The 26,037-nt window shown below is 43.6% G+C and overlaps 1 protein-coding gene across 1 annotated transcript in view; it reads right to left on the reverse strand.

Annotated features, from left to right (window-relative positions):
- gmds (GDP-mannose 4,6-dehydratase) overlaps nt 1-26,037 on the reverse strand; it is a 159,220-nt gene that overhangs the window by 73,704 nt on the left and 59,479 nt on the right. The window contains 1 exon segment of the mRNA XM_029429839.1: nt 19,803-19,930. Within this exon segment, the coding sequence (XP_029285699.1) occupies nt 19,803-19,930 (128 nt within the window).

Here is a 26,037-nt window from a genome sequence, read left to right on the forward strand (position 1 = left end):
GGTCGCATCACGGCTAATTTGCAACATTTATTTCAGAGCACAGCAAGCTAATTGCTGGGATACAACAGGTGAACAGGGCTAAACAGAGGACGCCTATCACTCCACCCACCGTGGTAAACATGCAAACACTCGGCAGCTGCCATCAGTGCATTCACAAGGGGAAAGAAATATAGAAACCTGACAACACTGACTGACTACACTCCTCCGCCAAGGTCAAATGACCTAACTCAATGGTAACAGAAGTCAAAATAGTGCGTGTGTTTCTGCCCCATGATTCTGATTTGCTCTGACATTAAGTGGGTTCTTACTTGGCCCATGCTACAACCTTCCATCAAGTTTCATGAAAATCGGGCCAGTAGTTATTCTGAAAAAAACCCGAAACAATAACCTCCTTGACAAAGGCAATAAAAAAAACGTGCAATTGTAAAGATAAAGATTTCTTGTGGACAGCAACAAAACTAACTATACATGGAGATAGATTCACAGCTTTCATGGAGAACAGGCTTGTAGATCTGCTCACCTTTTTCTCCAAGGTTGAATTATTGTGGTTATTTACAAGTGAAAACGCGTTGGGGCACAATTTCAGTGACTATAATCAAAATGTACAGTAGCTGGATTTTGAGCAGTATAATATATCCTTCACATACAGTGCACGTTTACAAATGACATGCCATTACAGTAATGGTGGTTGGTTAAAAGTTGTGTACTTTCATCTATAACCTAATTAGTCTGCATAAACAAGGAAACTCAATTCCTGGCCATATGTCAACATCTATAGACCACCTACTGTCCACATCATCCAACTAATAACAGATATAGTGAGTTTGTTAAGCTTATCACTGGGGGTAAGGGCATTTGTACCACCTACAAATTGCCACCAACGCTTTTGGCAAACTATAGGCCAAGCTACAAAAACAGGCCCAAAATCCCCCTCATGCTCGGAAAAAGGATCTCGTAAGCAGCGGTTGTGAAAATAGACAAGAACGAGTCATGGATAACATGTTAATAAGTTCTAGCCTGTTCATAGCGAGCTGTATGAAACACAATAGGTCAGGTTTTCGTCCATAATCTTTGCTCAATCGGCCATAATCTCTTCATAACTCGGAGTAATGCCCAGTAATATGAACACAGGACGAGTCTTGGAGTCTCTGCTCCGTGAGTAAATATACAACAACCTGGGAGCCGCGGTTCCCATATCTGAACCCATCTGAACACACTAACAGTCTAACACAGGACCATCTGTGGATCTTTGGAAGGACATTGATGCCTTATTGGCTTCTTGTGAGTGAGTAAGCCTCAGCCAGGCCCTGCCCAGAGGAAACAGGGGAGTGGGCAGGCTGGGGATTCAAGAGGATCTGGTTCTGCCTGCAACCCCTGGTGGTCTCCACAACAAGCTCATTATACACGATTACAGACACGTACTGCTTATTAATAATATTGCGTTAATTAATTTTGATGAGATGCAAGCTAAAAGTGTCCTTATATGTCAGTAAACAAGTTGCACACACATGCAGAAGCACAAAGAAAAGAGAGCGAACTGGACCTGAACCCAGCTCAGTGTCTGTTTAAACTAAATGATCCAAGTTAATGCGAACAAATATCCAGTGAGCTGCTCAGAGGTTTGCTCATATCCTGCGCCACACACACACACACACACACACACACACACACACACACACACACACACAAACCTCAAAAAGGCCCCCCCAGGTTACTGTAACAGTGTTAAACCATTCCTGTAGCAGTCGTGAGAGCCAGTCAAATCCCTCCAACAACAATGCCCTTTGTTTCTGTGTCCAGGGTATATTTTTAAAAATGGCGCCTGGGCTCATTTGTCAAAATGGATATTTTCATCGCTCTAAAACTCCCCAGCTTTCCCCTGCTCTCTGAGACTCTGGGCGTACTTCGGAGCGACTTTGGCAAAGCTTGTACAACTGCTCGGTTAAATAGTGCAAATGCAGTCTGAATACCTCGCCAGAGCGTTTTGGCAAAAGCTGCCAGCATGTTTCTCCGACAGTGACCCACTGTGTTTAATATGGCGCTGCCTGCCAAGGTCACTTTCCATTTGGCTTCAGCGCGCTGAGACTGAAACAGAGAAAGACGTGGAGACAGAGAGAGAGAAGACGCAGACAGACGGAGCAGCCGACCAGGCATCTGCTGCTGTTTAAGCAGGAAACACCCTTCCTCGGTGACAAATAGATGAACAAGCCCACCTCACACTTTTCCCCTAATCAATAATTCAACAGTGACCTCATATGAATATAAACAAGCTTTGAAAATTTAATAAGCGCAGCTTTCTCCAGCGCAGCCAAACAGATGTCATGTGTCTACAGTTTGCACTTGAAATATTCAAATCCCATTATAAACCTTGTGCTGTTAATTCTAACTTTGTGTCTCAGAAGATGTGGGAATGTAACACCCCGGGGTGTTAGTAGCCTGTCACGGACTACTCTAGGTGTTTACAAAAGCTAATTCACATGTCAAACTGAGCTCTTTCTCACAGCTCCTGTCTGCTCGTCTGGAGGAGGCTAGTGCTCCTCCGTCGCTTTCTGTCTCCGTCTACATCCGTCTCGCACTGGCAGTGATAGTTGTCTGGAGCGCAGCAGGAGGTCAAGAACAACTCGCCCCTCCCTCTGGGGTCTGATTTCAATCTGCCAGAGCATCGAAATGACGTCGGAGAACAACAGGGGAGGAGAGAGAATCTGGTCTGTGGTCAGAGAGTTTCAGGACACACGACGAGGACGTCAGAAGAAAACGCTGGACTGGAAACTGCTCATTTTGGGCTTTGTGGAGAGCGGGGACAATACAAGCTGAGGCTGAGAGAGAGACATTTATACAGCCTGGGAGAGAGGGAGAGAACCTGACAGAGGTGGAGGGTGATAGATAGCTTTCCATAAAGGGCCTATGCATTTTCCACAGGCTAAAAACAGGCATGGCAACTGAATTAGAGTTGATGAATAGATGAACTGGGTTTTATTTAAGCCCTAAAACTGAACACAGCATTAAAGTCTAATTCGGGTTTATTGCATGTTCTATCGTATTTTCATGGTTTGGTTATGATAACAATAGACGTCCGTGTTCCCAAGATTTAACCAAAGTAATTGGTGAGATTTGGGAACACAGCAACATCCTTACAAAGTCCAATGGGGGGGAAAAAACCAAGAGCAGTCAGACAGGTTGTAAACAAGCCAAAAGTTTAGCCCCATCATGTGAACTATTTATAAATTGAAAGTGGCCGCACCAAAGATTATACTCCCTCGTTGCACAAGAAAAAGGTTTGCGTGCACATCTATGGTAAGTACAGTAGGTCAAAGTTCATTCAAGAAACAGTACATTCCCGGAAACAAGAGAACATCTTAACTCAAGGTTCCCTTTCTAGCTTTTAACCGCATATCGCAGTCTTCATCAGAGGCTAGAGTTTGCTCAGTTGATCGTTCTTGGAAAAGCTACTAAGTGTTGAGTTTTCCTTCGTCAAAAGACAAGTTGTATCTAATGTTGAAAAGATCAAATACATTTTTTTAAAGATCTTTTTTGGGGCATTTTGTACCTTCTTATATAGTGATAGTGGAGAGGTACAGGACATGTGTGGAAAGACATAACACTTATTGGTTACAACTGTTTTTATGGGTTGAAGGGATGCAGTACTCGCCTGTAGAGTATCCAATACACGACATTCCTGCACTTTAAGGGCATGCTGTGTTAATAAATGCTTCAGCATATTAATAGTATTTCCTCAACTACTTCTCGCTGCTCAGGGGCATCTGCGTCCATATGGTATGTACACTAACCACTCGGCTATCGGGTCGGTTTTAAAAGTCTTTTAGGCAGGTGCGATTATTATCTCTGACTGTGAAAGAATATCATTAAAACAAATGTTTTACCTGATGAAGTCTGACGGACAAACGTTGCAAAAAGAAGGAAAGTGAGCAATGTTTGGAATATTTTGGTTATTTTTCTTCTCCACAATTCAGAATATTTTTAGCTACTTCCAAGACTCAAAGTTTAGGCCTGCACTGTATAAACAGAAGAAACCTGTCGCTACTCCACAACCCTATCTTTGTTTCTAACCTACTGAGGCTGAAGGGACGCACACCCCCATCAGTGGAACCACCCACCCCATTTCACTTCTGTTGCCAACGGAGATATAAGGAGCAAAAAAACGACAGAGGCAAAGGATGAGAAAGTGTGTGTGTGTGAGTCTGGGATATGAATAATGTATGAGTGGCAGGTCTGATTGATGTGGGGTATAGGGTTTCCAGCCAGCCATTGGAGGGGCTGTGTGTCCGTGCCCAAACCCCAACACACAGCACTGCTGACATCAAAGGGTGTGGTCTGGACTCACTCATATACAAACACAAACGCTCTCTCTCTTTCACACACACACACACACACACACACACACACACACACACACACACACACACACACACACACACACACACACACACACACACACACACACACACACACACACACACACACACACACACACACACACACACACACACACACACACACACACACACGACTTCCTGTGCTCCCAAACAGGAACACACAGGGTGCTGTGTGCTGGACGGTGGGTCTGGGATTTGGGTGGAGAGAGGCCTGGCTTTCCACACCTGTGTTTGCAGCAGTAATTAAGGGCGCATGCTATTTTGGGGGGCGGCTAGCGCCCGTGCGCTCACACAGGCTCTGAAGCACACAGAGAGCGCTCTCAGTGACTGAAGCGTACAGTACACGTAGGCTGGTGTTTGCTGGGCACTGCAGCAGCTTGTGTTTTCTGTGGTTGGAGAGTGTGAACGCTAGTGGAAAGCTCTAAATGGCCTGTAAATATAAACAGTCATATTTCCAGTTCCAGGCCATTTAAGAGCTCATCATGGTCTGCCCACGCAAGCCTTTATGACATGACAGACAGCAGACCTTGAGCATTAGCTCAGTTAAGATGCTAAATCAGGAGATCATCCGGTTACACGGCTTAAAGGTTAATACGGGCATTATTTTAACTTTTCATTATTATCGAAAAGTACTTGGGGACCAAAACCATTGTTACATCAATCTAACAAGTATTTTCTGTGTAGCAGCCACCTGATGTAACGTATAGGTCTGAGCAATACAAGTCTACCAAAGTCCAAAGACACGTTAAGCCCAATTAATTCATATTTTTACAGTAACGACTCAAAAAATAGCACTTAAATTAAAGCATCAGTGACAAAATTACAGCGAATAGTCCCCCAATCCTAGAAAGCTTTTGAGCCTGTTTTAGCTAATTGTTTTGGTTTTACAGCACTCTTTCATCAGTCTCGTTTCCAACAGCAGTAGGCAGCAAACAGCTTTGATGAACCCACTGTAAACTACATGCTCAACACTAAACAGAGAAACAGAGTTAGAGACTAAGTGGTGAAGAAAGTGGAACATTTAACAGCCAGATATTTGAGAATTGGCGGAGACGAAATCGGAGCTAAAAGAACCTTGCAGGTGGAAATAAACCTGACTCCAAATTATTGTTATGTTGCTCTGTGTCTTCTGAATGTATAAACAGGCATCTAATCCAATACCCCCTACTGGCAAATTACCCATTACCAAAGCTTTTGAAATAGAGGGACCATATCTTTGTATCGGTTGACATATTTCCAATGTCTACTTTATTTTGAAGGGCACTAACCAAATATCCTTGGTACTACAGAGTACCGATTAACAAGTTAAATGGTGCCAAAAGTCAGTACCTGGGTAAGCGAGTCCGAGCCGCAGCCGAGCCACGCTGCAACGTGCGCAGCGCTGTCAGAGAGAGTCATCCCTGCAGCTGGCAAGAGGAAAACGGTCACAATTGCACTTCTCAGAACTATACGCAGACGATACTCGCTGACATATTGAAATATAAAAAGGTTGGACTTATTTTCTAAAACTGAAATTACTCAACTCGTAAAAGTTCTCTTGGGGTAAATGACCACTGGTCACAGGTCAAATGCTGGGAAAAGCTTAAGGACTTCAGCAGATAATCACACACCTCTCTTACAGTAGCATCTATTCTGTTCTGGACTTCTAAATTTGCATCTAGTGTTTTGAAAGTTCCCACGTGGCCAGCACATGAGAGAGTACGTTACCCCACCTCACAGCATGTCACAGCAGTCTGCAGCTCCAGGATCTCAAGGAATAAAACAAGCATGACAGGCCGTGACAGTCACCAATCTGCAGGGTCTATACTTTGAGGTTGTGCTGGTTTGGAGAGCAACGAGGCAAGCTATTGCGCTGTGAAAAACGTAAGATTTCAAAAGACGGGGAGTAAACACAGGGAGGGTGAAACGTGCTTATTCATTCTCTCTCCTCCTCGCTCCCTCGCAATCTCGTAAACACACGCACACAGTAATTACGTCTCATTAGAGCACTCAGGGCCTTTCATGTAGCTGCTGAACATGGCCACCGTATCTCCCCTCTGGCCCACAGACATAAACAAACACTTCAGCTGGCCTGCCCCCTGGAGCCACAGAGCCTCCGCTCCACAATGGAGAGCTAGGGATTCCCCTTCACCACGGCGCATGTCCCCACCTCTTTCTCCACAGCACCACCCACATCTTTTTCTTTTCCTCTCATGCTTTTCTTATGTTCTTTCCTGTTTTCTAAACAGACAGATAAATGAAAACAGCGAGAGGGAACAAGAGTTGAAGACAGAGAAAGAAAGAAAGAGACAGAAGTCAGAGAGCTGCCTGCCTGCTGTGGGTCGGTAATGATATAATGAGAGGACTGCAGTGTTTAGTGGGCGGCTCTTTTTATAGCAACTGTCAAGACAAATGTGCAATCATTCACTTTGATTGAGTGAGTGAGTATGTGCGCTGGCTCGTGTGCATGCATGTACATGTGCGCGACAGCTCAGTGCACATGTGTGACGGAAAGCTGACTGGGGGATTGTGAGGTGGGCCAAAGAGAGAGACATGGAGAGTTATGGAAAGGGAAAATGGAAGCAAAAGACGTGACTGGAGGAAAAAGAAAAAGGGGAAAAGGCAAACAGAGAGATGTCACAGTCAAAGAGAAAAAAAAAGCATGTCACAGGCATTGAGCGGTCAGCGAGAGGTGACGACCGTGTCAATCTGAGGTCAAATAAGGTGCAAAACTAGTAACTCTGGGGGAAGTTTAGAATGAAAACAAACCAACGCTATCACTGCAGGTCAAAGACGGGGCCTGCCCTCAGGTTACACACACACACACACACACACACACACACACACACACACGCTCATATTGCTGGGTCCACTTAATTAAAAAAAGAGATCCCTGGCACTCCCTTAGAAAGTCCCACCTTCTAAAAGCAAATACACGGCTCTCCATCGCAGCTGTTTTAACAAGGATAGGGTTCAATACAAGCAGCGTATAGTGAAAGCCTCATTGTGGTGGAGAGAGAGGCTCTGAATGTCATGTCGGTTCTCTCCTCATCCATCACTCAGACACCTCGGAACAGCATTTCCTCACCAATTACAAACAGGTCTCCAACCTCGCTGTACATGTGCCCAAGTGCAAGCACGCCTGTTGTTTTATATACAGCCGTTTATATGGAGCATGCATGTGTCTGAAAACATGTACAACAATATTAAGTATCGTTTATTACCCTGACCTTTTTCCTTAAATTGCCCGCCCCACATGGCATATCGCTAACATGTGTGTATGCCAGCATGTTTGCAAGCGTAAAGAATCTGTGTGTGTGTGTGTGTGTGTGTGTGTGTGTGTGTGTGTATACAGGGACGTACAGCCGGTTTAATATCATAGGCCTGTGTGAACTTGGATCTACTACAAGTGTAATAAAAAACAGACAACACGAGGAAGCCATTGGCTTGTGCGATGATGGAAGACAGGTTTTCAGTGCTGTGACCCAGCAAATGTTTCCATTCCATGAAAGCCATCAGGCCTGTTTGAAGCTGGTTGGGATGCTGTCTCTGCCGTGCTCAATAGACTACAGGCTGCTCTCACTGGGCCTGGGGGGAAAATTATGCTTGGATCTGAACCACTCCCTCTCTGGAGTTGCGTTCAGCACAATCATGTTGTTAAGTAAGGCGATTCTACATAAGTAAGGAGCTCTCAGTGAAGAGCAACACGGAACAACGTCTGACTGGATTATGGAGTTTTCAGCCTGTGATGCTGCTGCAATTTACAAGTGGATTTTTTATTACAGGATTTTCTCCACAAATCATTATTATAGAAGTTTATGGATGATAATAAGTCAATTATAATAATAATGATATGAATAATCTTAAAATAGCACTCGAGATCATTTGCAATGAAGCCACAAAAACAAAAAATATAGCAAATAATTAAGAATACAGGGGTGAGTAAATTAAATTAAAAAAATCTAATAATACATTACATGTAATTCTTAAAACATATATTCCATTTTTTTCTTTTAAGTATACAAATTAAAATATACTGCAAAAGTGTATAGTGAATAGATTCTCTACGGAAGCTAGGTTGAATTAAATCCCCTTCAGTGTACAGCTCAAAACACTTCTTTTGTTGGTCAAAACAGACATGTTACATTTAAAAGTGGATTTCTGAGATTTTAAACAATGTTTTTAACTGAAATAAGTTTTGGGGAGCTAAAGCCCACAAGCTACAAAGACAGCTTTAATGTGGCCAACAGGTAAGAGTCATAGCCTGCCTTCATATAACTTATCTGATGGTGAAGTGCTGTCTATTATTATGTTTCTGTGGTAAAACTGACATCAAATATGACCCTTTGTATGGGAAACACAAAACAAACTAATCAAAAAGGAAATAAGCAATAGTACAAAAGGTACAAATTGAGGCTAAAATAAAAAAGAATCACACAAATATAGTTTTCAGATCTGCACAATGTGAACTCTAGTAATATTGAAGCTCCCAAGTAAGCACACACACATGCATGCAGTGTGTGCACAGAGAGCAGAGTATCAAAAGGGTCAGGCAGTCACACAAAAATGTAATCGAGAGGCAGAGAGCTGTGAGAGAGTAAAAAAGAGCTGAGACTGTGACAGAGCTCTTGGGATTTTTGGCTCGATTTCGACACTCTGGAGTCTGGACGGGGAATCTTCCCACGAGCCGCTCGACCGTCTGAGAGAGCGAGAGACACACCGAGAGCGAGCGGGAGAGAAGGTCACACACATTCCAGTCCCAAAGAGTCGGCCAGACTCCTCACACAATTAAAATAAGATGACCCCCACCCCAACAACTCTAAACATCCCTCCACTCCATCAGTCCTGTCTGCTAGACCACTGAAGGTTTCACTTCCCTCCCTGATACTCCCTGAGACTCAGCCTTTTCTGTACAACAAACACACACAAGTACAGACGCATACACACACACACAAAGGTCCGGGAGGGATTAATGCATTAGGGTGCCTCTCACACTTGTGCTTCCCAATCAGGGAGTGTCTTAGCTTCACAGACCAGCTGTGGGCTCTCCACCTACTGCTGCTGCTCGCGCTCTCTCTGTTCATGCAATTCAATTCCAATAAAGCTCTTAGGCTGGGTATCAAATCAATACTTGGTACCAACTGAAATATGTCTCGAGTGTAGAAAACTGCCAAGTACCAAAAGAAGTCGTCAGTTGTCTGGTCAGTTTAGCTTTTCCTTTCATCAATTACTCCCTCATTTAAATCATAATCTTGCAGATGTTAGACTCTTTTATTTGGAGCAAGGCAGGTTTATTATAGCAGCTTTCAACAACAAGATCATTTAAAGCTTTATATATATATATATATATATGACATACCTTTAGATAAACTTTCCTGTGTTGGCTCCTTTTGTTAAATGAAAAAAGCTTTTTGTAATAAAGAAAAAAGTAAGGTATTAAAAATGCAAATATTTAAAAAAAAGAAAACTAAAATAATGCATTCGTATAGTAAACGAATGAAACAAGTTAAATGTTGAGAACGTGAGAAATAACTGTTGATTCAAGAAACAGATGGAACATTTAGCATACAGCAAAACAATGTAATGAAAAACAAATACATTAGCTCAAGTTGTCTTTTTTTACAAGCAATATAACAGTTTGAATCAATAATTCTCTTGAAAGGTAACATAAGGGTTGAATTTAGAGGGAACATTTGACAACAACAACAACAACTGTGTTTACATATATTTGTTAGGCAGCTGTGACAACATAACTTTACCTACAGGACAATTCATCTGAAATGTGAAGTTATTACTTATTTTGGGAAGTCCATGGACTCCCTTTTGCCTCAAATTCTCCCCTCCCACACACCTACTCATCACCCCCAGCTGACACCCTCCCTCCTGCCCCGACCTGTTAAACCCCCAGCAGGATACTGAGCCCTCCCACCACCCACCACCTCTGGAGCCATCAGCCCATCTATTTCCCCATGCTCCTTCACCCTCTCTCCTCCTGCTCTGCTCCCTCTGTCCAGGTGGGAGGTATGACTGTGTGTGGATTTCACCCCACACACACACACACACACACACACACACACACACACACACACACACACACACACACACACACACACACACACACACACACACACACACACACACACACACACACACACACACACACACACACACACACACACACACACACACCAAACCTGTCAAACACAGCACTAAACCGCAGGACAGCACAGAGGCTTTACTGGAAAATAAACTCTATGGCCTTTGTTTCCTGTTCTAAATCAAGACAACTGAAATAAGCCACAGAAACACAACATTTCATTCATTTAAGACTCTTATTCAGCGGCTCTGTGCCTTTAACAGCATGTAACACTGATATATGGGAGAAGTTCGGTTTATTTTGTTAAATGAAGAAACTTTATCTTTAAAAAAAAAGCTTATATTGTTCTAAGTAAGTGAGTGGGTATCAGTACCAAACACTGTTTTACTGGTAAAAGTAAGGGGGCGGGGGGGGGGGGGGGGGGTTCAGATTTTGTGAGAAGTCATAAAGGAGACAGATTGCTTAACAACACAACACAGGATCAATTTCCATAAGCGAAACATACAAACTGTTTGAAGTCATTGTTTTTAACAACAGTTGTTGCCTCATATTCCTCTTTCCAAACCAAATACACTCAAAGCCACAAAGCAGGGCAAGTATTATAAACTTTTTATGAAAGGAAACAATAGGATTGATGTAATAGATGGTGTCAGTTTTTACATGCAGTACCTTTCAACGACTTTGCCGACATTGAAGTAATTTCTATTTCCTTCATTTATGTCCCTCGCATATCTGTGCGTCTGTATCGTCTTTCTGCATGTCTGCTTGTCTAGCTAACTGTCAGCCTGTTAATGTTCCTATTTGTGTCTTTGCTTTCTGCAGGACTCCGGGGTGCAAACTATCCTGCGGGCTTCATATGAAAGCTGAGGACTCTGGTTACACAAGGCGGCGAGGAGAAAGGAGAGAAAAACAGATCTGGAGAAGAAGAAGGAGAGCATCTGCTTTCATCCTCAACCCAGCAGGAGAGAGCTTAGGCCTGTCACACTGAGAGAGACAGCCAGCTGCTGCTGCAGGAGCGCACACACACACACACACACACACACACACACACACACACACACACACACACACACACACACACACACACACACACACACACACACACACACACACACACACACACACACACACACACACACACACACACACAGAATATTCTTAAGTACCATTAAATCTCAGCGGTATAATAATTTATCTTGTTTTCACTATTATAAAGACACATTCATAATATTTAGAAAATAGAAAAAATACAGGGAAAGTAAAGGTTCGAATGCATCCAAAAGATATTTCCAACATGAAGGACTTTCAATTTTTCTTCTCTTCTTTAAAAAAGAAAGACACTCCTCACAGCGTCCAGCTGGACAGGCCTTCTTTACTTTGCACTAAAAGGCAAAGACAAACACCACTTGGGTGTTTTTGACTCCATTAGGAAAAAAAAGTAATTGGCGTGCCTACTATACATTTATTATGAATCTTTGGTTCCAATAATTTAGAGATGATTTGCACTCCCAATCAATACTACAATAAAACCTTATTAAATCTGACATACATTTGCATTGCAACTTCCAAAAGTCGTTCCTAAACTGGAGGAGGAAGATTTCTTTGGTACGGTATTTTTTATAGGTCCTTGACTTCCAATTCTTTATGGAGTGAAACAGCCTTGAAACGGGAAAATATAGTCGTTACTTGTCAAATGTAATCATCTTCACTGCGTACTGCTTTGAAAGCGGGATAATGAGTGCAAGTCGCTTCATTTTTGAGGCTCGGTAAGCGAATAGGATCACAAACACTGAGTACAATATGTTGGCTATCGGCATCTGAAGCAAGTAAAACTAAATAAGTTAGAGAATTGATTCGACAATTGCATAGAAGAATGAGAACAAAAAAACAGAGCAGTGAAGGGAATACAGAAAAATAACACATCTGGTATGGTTAACCAGAAAAAGATTTGATTAAAAAAAAAATCTATTTAATAGCTGTTCTTGAGCGTTCAATTGTACACAATCTCCCTCACCAGATTGTCATAAAAATGTAGAAGTTCAAGGAATCCATGTTGGCTTAAAAGATGAGATCAAAAGTTCATTCTGAACTTGAAAAGAGATTCGTCCACGTTCCGTTTCAATGGCAATTCTCAGACTTTAAGGGGAATACGAAAAAACTAACGTACTAACATATTTATGGTTTTAGAATAGTTAAATCTAGTCTTTAAATTGCAGTTTGCGAGTTGTGATGAGGTGGAGCACACAAAGACAAAACTGTTGAGACGCTTTGGCAAGAAATAGTGCCATAACAGCTAATAATAACGGCCCTCCTTTATTTAGGAGATTATTTAGATCATGCGGGTATTGTTTTTACAGGAACACATTTTATTTATAGAAAACTCCCTGATTAACGAAGAGGGACTTCAAGAATCCAGTAACTCTTCTGTCATTCCCTACAAACTGTGTTTCAGCCAATTTCAGCTTCGATCCAACTCCTCCAGATAATCACCCAGAGCTGTGCTGCCAGATACTGACAGGGAAGAAACAGAGGGGGTAAAAAAAAAAGAAAGATGTTCCCTGAAAACCCCTGAATCTCACCCCAAAAATGAGGACACCTCCTGGGTCAGGTTTCAGTCTGTAAAGCTTCAAAACCTACAGTGGCCCCTTCACAAAAGCAGTAACCCCTGAGTCTCTGCTGTCATGGATCTGCCTGTTATCTGTTCCTCTATTGTTAGAGCAGCAAGAGGGAGTCACTTTTACACAAGCTTCCTCCATTTATCTTCATCCTCATATGAATGATCTGGACTGTGAAAAGCCTCAGCATCGCTGCTCTCTGACTCCCCCTGAACCTCTCTCTGTCCCTCTGGTACGATGCCACAGTAAATACTCACTTCATGTCTAATGATTTAGGATTTGGACTCAGATGGGGCAAGAGTGCCTCCCTGGAGATCTATTCTAAGTCTCTCACCTCATTCGTTATTCTTATCGTCATGCCTCCTACGCCTCTTATTTCTGTGCGTTTGTCCAAGTGCAACGCTCTTCTGTCTACCTGTGTGTGTGTCATGCCTTAATCAACAATAACCCAACTGAGTTACAAAGCAGAAACTCAGCCACATGTGTGTCGGTCGCTTACATTCAAACATGCAAAAGGAGACTTTTGCAGAAAAGTGATTTACTTAATGACCTACTTAACAAAACAGTAATCCCCGCAAACAGTCCTTTGCATTCAAGAAGCACAAGTTACAAAGTGAGTATATCCAGATCTCCCAGTTTAAAAGAGGGTTTAAGGATTTCTATAGATCTTTAGCTGAAAAATGCCAAATCTGACAATGATGTAACTACAAACACAAACACCATCAGCGCTTAAAACTTTAATAATGCAGGCACTTGACACTAAAAAAGTGTTCTTTGATAAGAAAATGTAAGATTTAGTGATCATTGAAAAGATATGTCCTTTTCCAGGTTTTTATTTCCTTCGAAAATAGGAATTTGGGACTAAATCAAAGCTCTTGACTTTAGATCATGAGATTGTTTCTGCTGAGCTCCTGCTTTATTTTAAATCCAATAACAATTCTGATCTTTGTAGTTCTGGTGAACGCAGCAGCATTTGGGTGCATAGATTTAAACTCATCTGTTACTTAAAAGCACACGGAAAAAGTCTGTGTGCCTTCAGGATTTAATAACTTTCATTACATGAAATCAGAGAGACGATGAGCACCAACACTGTTAACTGTAATCCATTTAAATGTTGAATCCCTAAAGTAAAGCAATTACTCTCGACACGAAGAAATGTCAAAGAGTGAGCCCATATTCAAAAAGACATCATTGTTATGTTCAGTCATCATGCTCTGTAAATGTAGTGATGTTGAAAAATAGTGTGTGTGTGTGTATGCATGAGGTTGCTGGAGGTTCAGTGAGCTTTTATTGCTCTGAGCCACAGGGGGGCAAACTGCAGTTTATTAAGCTGCTGAGAAGGCCATGGGTCGAATTTCACCTGCAATTAACTTCACCACACACACACACACACACACACACACACACACACACACACACACACACACACACACACACACACACACACACACACACACACACACACACACACACACACACACACACACACACACACACACACCTTGTGTGGGATGCCAAGTCAACATAACGGTAGATACTGACATTCTCTCTATCACTGTGCACACACACACCTCAAGAGATGACATTATGATTATGTCAGGGTGTCTGTGTTGGGCCATCAGTGGTCAGGGGGGGTGGGGGAGTTGTAGTTGTAGTCAGGAGGTTTTGGTGATGAAACCTAATGCACCCTCTCCGCTGCCCTATTAGCTCCCATTTTAGCTCTTTACCAGTCCAGCTGTGTTTATTAAAACCTTACAGAGCAGGCGTAGGTATTTATCAGCTCCCTGAATCACTGTAAAGATCCAGGCATGACACACACACACAGACACACACACACACAGACACACACAGACACACATGCCCTCTACAACACGGCACTGTGCAACATGTGCACTAGTGAGACTTTAGCTTTTTTGCCAATACGCAGCACAGGGCTGACCATTAGTGGCAAAATAACATTTTGTAACTGGAAGTTGTAGGAGGCAAGAGGTGAAAGTCACAGCCCAGAATGACGAACTGCTTTTAAATAGCTTTTCCCCACTTCAAGCAAGACCCTGAACTCCTCACGTAAAATTCCCAGCTGACATCCAGTCCTACCAGTCATAGATATGAATCATGATACAATTGTTGTCTATATCTGCTGAAGGAAGTTAATGAAAGAATTTAGCCTATGTGGTGTGTTGTTAATTACTGTGGCTTTGTAATGTTAGAATGCAACAATTAGTCAATTAATCAATCAGTCGAATGACTTTTGGTAATCGTCTTCTTTTTCCTGCGTCTCCAATGTGAATATTTGCTGGTGTCCTAGGTTTGCTACAATTATAAACTCAATGCTTTTGGTCTTAGACTATTGGTCTGAACTGATTTGACTTTTTTGACATTTTCACCTTTATTTGACAAAGGGCGGTGTAGAAATGGGGTATCAGAGAGGGGTATTACATGCAACAAAGGTCCTAAGACTGGACTCGAACCCGGGCGATGCGGATGGCATCACTGTAACTAATCTGCTAACTAGGCGCTCCAACCATTTTCTCTCGCTCTCACATTTTATGGACCAAGTTATTAATCTAGAAGATAATGTAATGACAGCTTCATCAATAATGATACCTTTAGTTGTCAAGTTCTGATGAACCTTTTTTGTTTTAACTAGCAAAGAGCCATGTTGGAAAACATCAAGGTGTCATGCTTAAACACCCCCGCCCCCCCCCAAAAAAAGAAATGCGTTTGATCTCCACAGACGTATATCTAGTGTCCATCAATTCTAACGTCCTGTCAAAATGACTTTTAGAAAAATAATGAGGCCCTTTCGCAGCGCCTCAGCAGAAGGTTCTAGATGTAGACGTACATGTCTAGTTTACTGTACCAAGTCCCGAAGCTTGCCCCTGCTGTCACCTCCAAGGCCAAAAGCATGTGATGAATGGCCCAGCGCTCTCATCAATCATCTGTGATTGGCCCTGATCTGCACTGTGATTGGCTAATTAGCCTCATCTGTAACCATTACTGCACAGAGAAGCAGCTGCGGCAGTAAAAAAGAAGAAAAAAATGGATAAGAAAAATAAAGGAGGTGAAAAATTACACCATCAAGGCTGTCCTGTCACCTCGCTGCCTCCAGACAATGCCAGGAATCAGACACTGCCACACAGGGGCAACCACACACACACAGCCACACACACATACACACACACCTAAACACTGCAAGGAAACACCTTCAAATGCCCAGAATTTCACAGGTAATTATATTTTGAAAATAAATATGCGAACAAGACAAGAGCAGGGAGGAGGGATTGTCGGGACTGTGTGTCAGCGGGTCAGCCACATCTCATCTGGCAACAGTTTCTGGTCCGCTACAGCAGCGAGAACAGCAACACCAGTTTCAGTCAGGGGGAAAATAAGAGCCGGTTATTAGATGTCAGAGGGAAATATCTGGTAACTGGGTGGTGACTGCTTGCTGAACGAAGGCCGGACAAGAGGGAGCGACAGCTTGGTGGAGCACTGGTCTAGTGACGCAGCTTTTCAGGAGTACAAAACATCAACGAGTAAAAGGTTAAGAGGCGGGAGGAACAAAAAGCACAAGGCGGGAGAGGAAACGGACAGAAAGACAGAAAGAAAGTGAGGCAGGATGGAGCCCGAGGGGAGAGAGAGGGCCAAAACCACCAGGCCGACTTCTGCTCCTGCTCCCTACCAGCCAGCCCTGTTCTCTGCACAGGAAATGGCTCTCTGCAGCCAGAAGAGGAGGAGGTGTGTGGGGGGCGGGGGAGGGGGTACAAACAGCTGTACCCACCATTGGCCAACACAGGGTGAGGGCACAGGCAGAGAGGAGAGGGAGGAGGAACGTTCTTGTTAAAGATGGTCGACTTCTAAATCTCTATCTGGTCTCAGAGTCTCCAGCAAGTGATTGCTGTGGGTTTCCTTTTCTCCTTGATTCAGAAACTTGTTCTGTATCGCCAAATCCCAGAAAACCGCACAAAAAGAAAAGGGGCAGCCAAATGTTTCAAACACCATCACCAAACTGGAAAAGTCCAAAGCTTAACCCCTTTTAAGGAAATTGAGATCAGGAGGATTTAAATTATTTCTTCTGGCGATTTTATACTAAAGGGTTCAGCTCCCGGCATCTATTCCATAATACCATAATAATAATAAAAGGACTCCATTGAGAGTATCTGGGCAGCTCCAGTTCTGCCTGCCTGGGACAGACACCCGATACCCAGCTGAGACGATGCCCAGCCAGCCGCACGCCTTCAGACGTCGTTAGAGCAGACACACAGCACGCCCCTCCTGCCACCCACAATCCATCCACAGCCAATTACAAGCAATTTCCCTGTCCTGGGTGGGGTGAGGAGAGCGAGCGACGGAGAAGGAGGAAAAGCAGTTGTCAGCCTAAAGCAGACACACATGGTTCTGTTTACAAATTGCCAGTTGTTTGGCTTCGCCATGGTAACACAGTGCCGACGCTGGCTGGACGGATATTTCAAAGTTAGGCGGAGAGGGGGGGTCGTGGTGACAGTCACGGCCTTTGATGGTCTGCAGGGTGGGGTGAACTTTCCGCGGGAGAGATGGTTCATTTATGCATAATGTACAAACGTCCCACAAACACGAGTCTGTTTCACTGCTGCCTTCATCTTCTTCATCTTCTCCCCCTTCTTCCTCCTCCTCCTCCACATCAGTTCCCCTCAGCACTTCGGGCTTCTGTTTGGCTTCCCGAAATCCGCCTTTCCGAAACTGGAGACACACAGCGAGGAGGTGCCTGATTCACCAGAACTGGAATGTCGGCCGTTCCCACAGGAAACCTGGGGCGTCTCAAGCCAGGGTGCCCTGGACAGGCGAGTGCACACACACACGGAAATCCAGAAGGGTTGCACACACAACATATAACTAAACAACTGCTCAGTCAGACAAATATAACAGGGTGCTGAATGTGACCCACACTTTTACACTTTAAATTTTACAAGAATAAGAGTCGTGTTGTTTTACATAGTGCAAGTATAAGTTGCCAGAGCTACAGATTTACATTGATTTAAGATGTTGTTTTGAATGGCAACCTCAATATTTATGAAAATAGCGACATTACTATACTACAGTTCCTGTGAGCTTCTTGGGATCAAGAAGACAGAAGCTCGAGGTCCAAGTCAGAGCTACAGTAAAGCTCATTCTGAACTTTTCAGTTGCAATTAGCAGAATCAGTCTCCTGATTTGAAGATGTTCTTTTATCTTTTAATCGAAGAACAAGATTAGCACTCATAATTAAGAGAGTTTAGGCAGTTTGAGCAGCATTCACCACGGCAGGGTAGAGCAGTGGTCCACTAATCTGAAGGTCAGTGATTGTATCTCTGGTCCCTGCAGTCTAATGTTGAAGTGTCTTCAGCCAAGATATTGAACTGTATGGCAGGCTCTGCCACCGGTGTATGAATGTGTGTGAATACTGGCTTGTGTCGTAAACCACCTTCAGGTGATACTAAGACTAGAAATCACTATATAATGTAGTCCATTTACCACACACTACCAACAATGTACAGACATGTAGCTAACTAGCATTGCAATGTGTCTGTCATGCGTCATGAGCTAGACAGGGAATTACGTTTAGTCCACTCCACATAGAAGTGGTGGTGTGTCTGGGAAAAATTAACTGGACTTTTACTTAGAAGATTGCATCCATACATTACATGCAGTGTATCATCCTTTGTGTGACATCCCACAAACAGATTATTTTTAACATTTAAACAAACTTTTTTTGCTTTCATTTTACCAATCCCAGTTGAAGTCAGACTTCTTACCACAAGAGGCAAATATTATTCAGGAGGGTTATAATCGGATATGACTGATCTGAAGTCATCCCGTACCAGGTGGTGACTTCTTCACTGCCGCCATCGATGCCTCCGTGACCCGCCTTAACAGCGTGAGCCGGCGATTCACTACCGCCCTACTCTGACAAAGTGACCCCACACTGCGATCTGCAGTTAAACTGAAGTTCCCCGCTGTAACCTCCTCACCCCTCCTCTAATCTCAAAGAACGCCCCCCACCACCACTGCCACCATCACCTCCTAATAATAACACGGTCCGCTGTGAGGGGTCTGCTGTCAGACATGGCAACCCCGTCGAGTCTTTCATCTCAACAGCCACACACACACACACGTGTTCCAACCTTAACGTATCACACACGCACACGCACGCACACGCACACACACACACATATAGGAATGTGCTTCCTTACACACACAGGTTTGGAAACTCTGAGCTCCGTCTGCTCCTGGACGTGGCGACCCCACTGTTCGTTTCATCTCCACACTCCTTTCTCTGCTTGCTGCTGGCACCATTACTTTAACACAAACACTATATTTCTGTCATCGTCGCCAGGACGCAGCGTTCCCTTAAAATATATCTTTTTTCTGCGGGCGTTCGGGAATGGCGATGGGGGCCTGAAGGGATCTGGGACATGGGTGAGTTGTGGGAAACCAGAGTGCAGTCCATGGCCTCACAGCATGAAGCCCTCTCTTTCCTCCTCCCGCTCCCCCTTTCTTTCTCTATCTCTGTTTCTCTTTTGGCAGAGAATCATAGGAGGCTTCATGCAGATCGCATATTTCGGCCTCAAACGATCTGGGAAAACATGCCCTGTTAATGCTAGGTTCACATTTGAACCCTGTTCAACTCTGAAGCAGTGCATTCACAGTTTGTGCCTATTTCTCTGGGCTTGTGTGTGGTTATGATCGTGTGTGTTTTACCTCCACGTAGTCTTTGGCGTGGCCCCAGTCCCTCATGGAGTCCAGGTTGCCCAGGCTGAAGCTCTCCAGTTGGCCGATGTGAATCTTTGCCACAGAACGGGTGATCTTACGCGTCACAAAGTTTGAACCTAAAACACACACATTAGAAATGCTTTGTTGGCATTTTCTAAATTCAATCACAGTTTACACGGGATATAAATATTACAGAGGTTTAGCTTGGTCCAACACATACAAACACAGAATCAAAGAGCAGATAAGTGAAAACGAGGCCTCTTCAGAGAAGCTGGAGTTTAGAGATCCCTACCAAACTTCTATATAACACTCACACACATGGACAGCTTTCCAAACCTCTACTCCTGCTCCAACTCTTCTTTAGCCAAAGCAAAAATTCAAGCAAAAAGCCACCCTCAGTCAAATCAATTCGTTACCACCTCACATTACAGCCACTAGATCTTTTTAGATTCCTTCTCTCTCATTTTCCTCTCTAATTCCCTGTTTCAGTGTCAAATCTGGGCTGGACACCAAGACAAATCTCAGAGCCTCAGTCTGTCTACACCAAAAAAAGCAACAAGGAAGTGACACAGAAAAATGACAAGCAAACGGGACCACCCTGGCTCTGCCGACGCAGTGTCCACTCCAGAATCACCGCATTGACAGGCGATTCATCTGCCAGATTGCCCAGCGGTGCTCCACGTGGCGATATTATCTGCGGGAAAAGAAATGAGCTCCTAATGACTATTTATGTGCCGCTAGAAGCTTTACAGAAGCTTTTGGGTGTTTTTGGCGGGACACTGAGTGCCGGTGTCATGTTTTCTTTTCCTGCTGCGCGGGGAACGATGCCGCGGAGAGCCTGCGAATAAATGCACCAGTCCTCCAACCCAAACACAGCATTATACCGATGGAAATCAACACTAAATATTAGGGTGTCATGTCTAATAATGCCACCATCTTAGCTGAACCAGTTTATTAGAGCTTGAGGGGTTTAACTCTGGTTAGGCTCTTCAGTCTCGTGTTCAAAAGCCAAAATGGCAGATATGCGGGGATATGAGAAAGTCTTATTTCAAAGGAAAGCTTGAAGCTTGCATCAAAGAGTTGGCTATTTTTAGCCCACACAACATCTCTGCTGTACATAAATCTCCCACAACCTTGCTTGAACCTTTTCGAGACCTCTTAAGAGCTCCTACATGCTGTTTTTTTTAAAACTCATCATGTCTGAGATGAATGTTGCCTTTTAGCTCTGCACCCATCCAGTCCATAATACCACGGCTCTGTCTCGACACTGTATCCCTGTTGCCCTGACACGGAGCAGAGCCTCCATTTAGACACAGGAAAATCCCATGAACCCAATCATGCGAATGCACCAAATTTGTAGTAATTATTTCATAGGAAAGCGACAGCCCTGGGCAGGCTGAGCAAAAACAGACCAGAAAAGGTTAGATACGCTTATTTGAGAAAACGCAGCATGTTGTGTGTTGGTAGCAGGTCAAATGGCCCCCGTGTCAACGCTGCTTTGTTGCCATGTTGAGCCGGAGTTTAATAAAGTTTAAATGAGGCTCTTGGCAGTCTTCAGACTTTCTCTGGATTCAAGTCCGATCTCCAAATCCTTCTATTTTTCAGAAATCTGTGAATCGATATTGTTGACTCGTTTATTAGGAAATAGCATGTGTCTAAAGAGTGTAGATAAATTGTAGATGGAAACCCCCTCCGATGTCAGACCTGTCCTGTCTTTGCATGATTGTCTCATGTGGCCCCGGGCCCGTTCTCTAATCTGGCAGGTCATCTGTTCTGGCAGGTACCACTGCTACAGTCAAGTGTTAAGCAGCAATTATTCATCTGACACAGACACATCCACGATTGTCAGCTTTTCTCTCAGGCAGCAACGCACCATACAGCTACACACACATGAACACACAGGGTTCTCACGTCATCTATCTGGTGCTCAAATGATAAAGCAATTAGGCCATTGACATAAACTTGATCGACAACAGTTTTAAAAAGGGGAACTCCACAGATTTGACATATTAATATTGGTTAACTAGTCATGGGGAATGATACTAATAACTTTCTACACTACACTTTCTAAAGAAAACAACCCCTTGTGATGTCACAAGGTTTATCTTCGCTGGGGCTTTTTAAATTAAGAGTCTGTGTTACAATCTGGGGGAATGAAGGTTTAAAGACATGGGTTTATAACCATGAAAGAAGGGTCTAATGAAAAGATGCTATGGAGTTGCAATACGGCAGGTGAAGGATAGTGTTTTTGGATCTTGAACTATGTTAGAGACTAAAAGTCAGGATTTCTCAGTCTCTGCAATTTTGACTGACTGTTTTATTTTTTTAAACCGGTCTCTTTTGAGTCTCACAACTTTATAGAAATGCAATTCTTAATTAATGGAAGGCTTTTTAAATGAGGAATCATCTCTTTAATTAAGCAAGAGTTGAACAGATGACATTTTGCTATAAACAATCGTTCTCTTTTGTTTTCAAAGTGTTTCTCTATTTTATGTTGTTGTAAGTGAATAATTTAAGCTTCTTCGATTGTTGGTCTGAAAGCAAGCTATTTTATAATGTCACCTATTATTGTTTTTTTATATTTCTGGATTAAAATATTGTCCATAAAATAATCAAAGATTGCAGAATAACACATTTTTAATTAGTTGCATCTCTCTACAATATATTATAGATTAGGACCCTGTGGAGTGAGGAAATGTAACTACAGTAAATTGGAAGGCAGGGATTTGATTTGATCCAACATCCAAGGGAAACTCAAGTTTGTAGGTTAAACACAGGTTGTCAAAACTCTGCAGAGCCGTGTTGGCTCTTAAACGGGTGGTAGAGGGATGCAGTGCAGCATAGTACACCCAATCAGTAATAAAGTCCATTATTTCCCCCCAAGCACACCTGTAGTTTCCTTGTAAAGCTCACACCTCTGTTTTGAGTGGCTCTGCTCCCTGCCTGCCCTAATTGGTGCGGTGAGGACCAGAGCGTGGGCCTAATGGACCGGCCTGCCTGGCTGTGGACAAAGCCTGCTCTGTTACTGGCCCGGGTGTTAATGTGTTTCCTTTACTGGCAGCGGCACCGCAGGACAGCTAGGAGGAGGGGGTGGAGGCAGGCGAGGGGAGCCGGGGGGGCTAACGTGAGGTTTCAAGCCCAAACGGGGCAGCGGTGGCCGTTTAACCTTGCCCGTGCCCGGCGGAAAGTCTAATAAAACCACGGGCCGTGAAAACTGAGCAGACAGCAAAACCCATGCCAGAAATGGACACTCAATCTATTTTTCTCTCTCTCCCTTTCGTCACTTAACCGTTTCTTTGCGCTCTTTTTTTTTTTTTTTACGTCATTCCATTTAATTTTTTGGCCTTCGTTGGCACAGCTGGGCTGAAATATAGGGGGGAAAAAAGGAGGAGGAGGTGGGTGAGGAGAAATGTGCGGAGATGTCTCCCATCCAGAGCCAGGCAATGTAGGTCCAGACAGGATGGGGACAGGAGCTGTCAGCTGGGGGCTGGGGTGTAGGGCAGTCTGGTAGTGGACGATGGGTCTGAGGGGACTTCGGCTGGACTGGCCTTGGTTGCTCAACAGATTATGTTGTTAAAGCCAAGCTGCTAAAGAAAGGTGACTTATAAAGTCTGTCTTCAAACTGTGTGACGGCCCAGCCCTTTCTGTACGCACTCAGACCTCAAGATGTCTGACTCACGCTCATCTATTTTACAGTCTGTGAGTGTATTTATGTGCATTTACTAATTGAGATTCAACCGCAGTGTGATTTATTCAAATCCCTCTTCTGTTACATTTATTTTGAAGACCTAATATGTAGTCATGACTCTGCCAAATGGCACATAAGCTCTGGAAAAACTGAAAAATGGAGTTAACTCAAGTCTTGAATCATGTCAAACATTTATCAAGTTGATCTTTAACGTTGCACTTGCACAGGTAAAACTCCTATAAGCCAAGTCTCCAACTTTAGACATGGCGTATGTTTTTCATTACTACGTAAATCTGCTTCAAGGTGATTTGCAGGATGTTACTAAGTTCCTTAATAAAAATGTGGCATGACTCGGTAACCCAGACTGCTTTAATGAGCCACATTTCAAAAATAGAGCTGTGATCGCCTACTTTTCTTTAAAAAGAACACAAAAGACTCATTCCAAGTATTTTCCAGATATTTTACAGTTGAGTCATTTCTGTTGTGAGCTTGTCGGAACTTGCCACATTCTGAAGCTGGTAAAGAAAAAAAATAGCCAAGACTTAATTGTTATTGCCATAATAGAAACCCTTAGGTTACCTCAACACAGGGTTTACACACCTGTTTTGGAATTCAACCAAAACTGCAAATCCCATAATCCCACTCTGTCTTTGACCAATGGCCTAGGGGAGTGAAAGGCTTTGTGGTACATTTGAAGTGGAAAATGCAACCTTTAATTTCCATCTCCACCCCCACACGTTTCAGGACTTAGGTTGAACCTGTAGCCCTGTTTACGCCACAATTAATGTGTACTCATCTCACACCCATCTTCTTTATCTGTACTGAGATATGAACAAAATACCTGACTTGCAGGAGCACTGAGTGATTCTGCAGGAGGAATCTTCTCCTGTTCGGGGATTGGCCAAATTCCACCCAGGCCAAAGACCTGTCCGTGTCTGCCATCACCATTATTGCACAATTCACATTCTGACTGATCTCTGGAGACTCGACGAAGAGAGAAAATATGCGTTACATCCAAGATAGGTCATGCGCTCAGCTCCGCCAACACAGCGTCTATTCACACCTGACAGACCGTTGCCCTCGTTCTGGGCTGACTCAACTGACAGGGAGGGTACAGTGAGAAAGAAATGTGATGCGAGGTGGGTTTGAACTGGGTTGTGAAGACAAAGAAAGTCAATTATTTATTTATTTTGGTGTGATGCAACAGAATGGATGGACGGCACAGTGTGTGCGCAAAGGTGTGGGGAAAGAAAGGGAGGGTGTGGAGAAAGACAGGGGAGTAGATGATACATGTTTTTCTAGAGCTCGAGAACTGACAGCACCACCTCCACATTGCAGAACCGAGAGTGAATGAGACAAAGTTTTACCCTACTGGAATCGAAAACAAAGGCGTAGTTGTGTCTGCAGCATAACGTAGTTGGACTAAATCAAATGATCGTAGATCGGCATTTTGGGGTTTGATTGTCCTATGAGTGGAACTGGCAAAGGTTGAGAGAGGCAACGGGAAGCCCTCAACTCGCGTTGCAATTAGTGCCGCTCAAAGCGAGCACTCAGTCAACAAGATTCTTGGATACCATGGTGATCTGGGACAACAAACAGATTTGAGGGCGGCTATGAGTATGAGTGAAGGTAGAAACGTAAACAACCACGTGACATGTCTGAAACCAAGGTAGGCTGAGGCGGAGGGAAGCACCTTTTTTGGCCAAGTGACACAAAGTGGTGGAGGGCGTGGAGGAGAGAACTCCGTCGTCAGCTCTACTTTGAGGCGTCAGACTCCGCTCTTCACCTGGCCCCAGTTCAGCTGATGTTTAGACTGCTCTCACTCAGCTTTTTCTCATCAACACCCATCGAAAGACCGAAAAACAAAAAGTGCCCACTCCATGCCGAGTTCCTTCTTACGAGATCATTCCAAATCCCTTTGACGCCCCCTGACCGAGTCATTCCTATTTGAAGATTTCCTTAGAAAATAACCTCTCCAATAAATGGAAAACATATCCTCTTACAAATCTATCATGCGATCTGACCTTTTGGGCTCAACCTCAACGAAAGCAGAAAGATGAAGCCAAGGCATGTAGCGGCTCAGCGGCTGTACGTGTGAGTATTTGAGGGGGCAGCATTGACTTTGGCAGTGCTATTCTAACTTCCCCAATGCTAACCGGTCTTCTCTCCTAACATAACAGTATATTATTCTATACTGCCAAGCGTGAACCACAGAGCTCTCAGGGTGGAGAGATGGATGGGAATTCCCCAAATAAACCAGGGGATTAGCCTACAACTGGAGCTGGTCAGTAGCAGCAACAGTGGATACACACACCAAACATATTACAGCGCTGATTTACTGCATTGACTTACTGCTAACACACTGCGAATAAATATAAATTAAACTTGGGTTTTGTCTTTTATAGTCATAGATTTTTGGGGACTTTGAGATGGGGAATTCTTGTTGAATATGAAGACCAAATAAATATATGAATTGATTATTTGCACAGGTTTCACTGCTGATGACTCGCCAAGAGACTGTGAAATGCACTGTCT

Source organism: Cottoperca gobio, chromosome 4, assembly GCF_900634415.1.
Source record: "Cottoperca gobio chromosome 4, fCotGob3.1, whole genome shotgun sequence".
Classification (NCBI taxonomy): domain Eukaryota; kingdom Metazoa; phylum Chordata; class Actinopteri; order Perciformes; family Bovichtidae; genus Cottoperca; species Cottoperca gobio.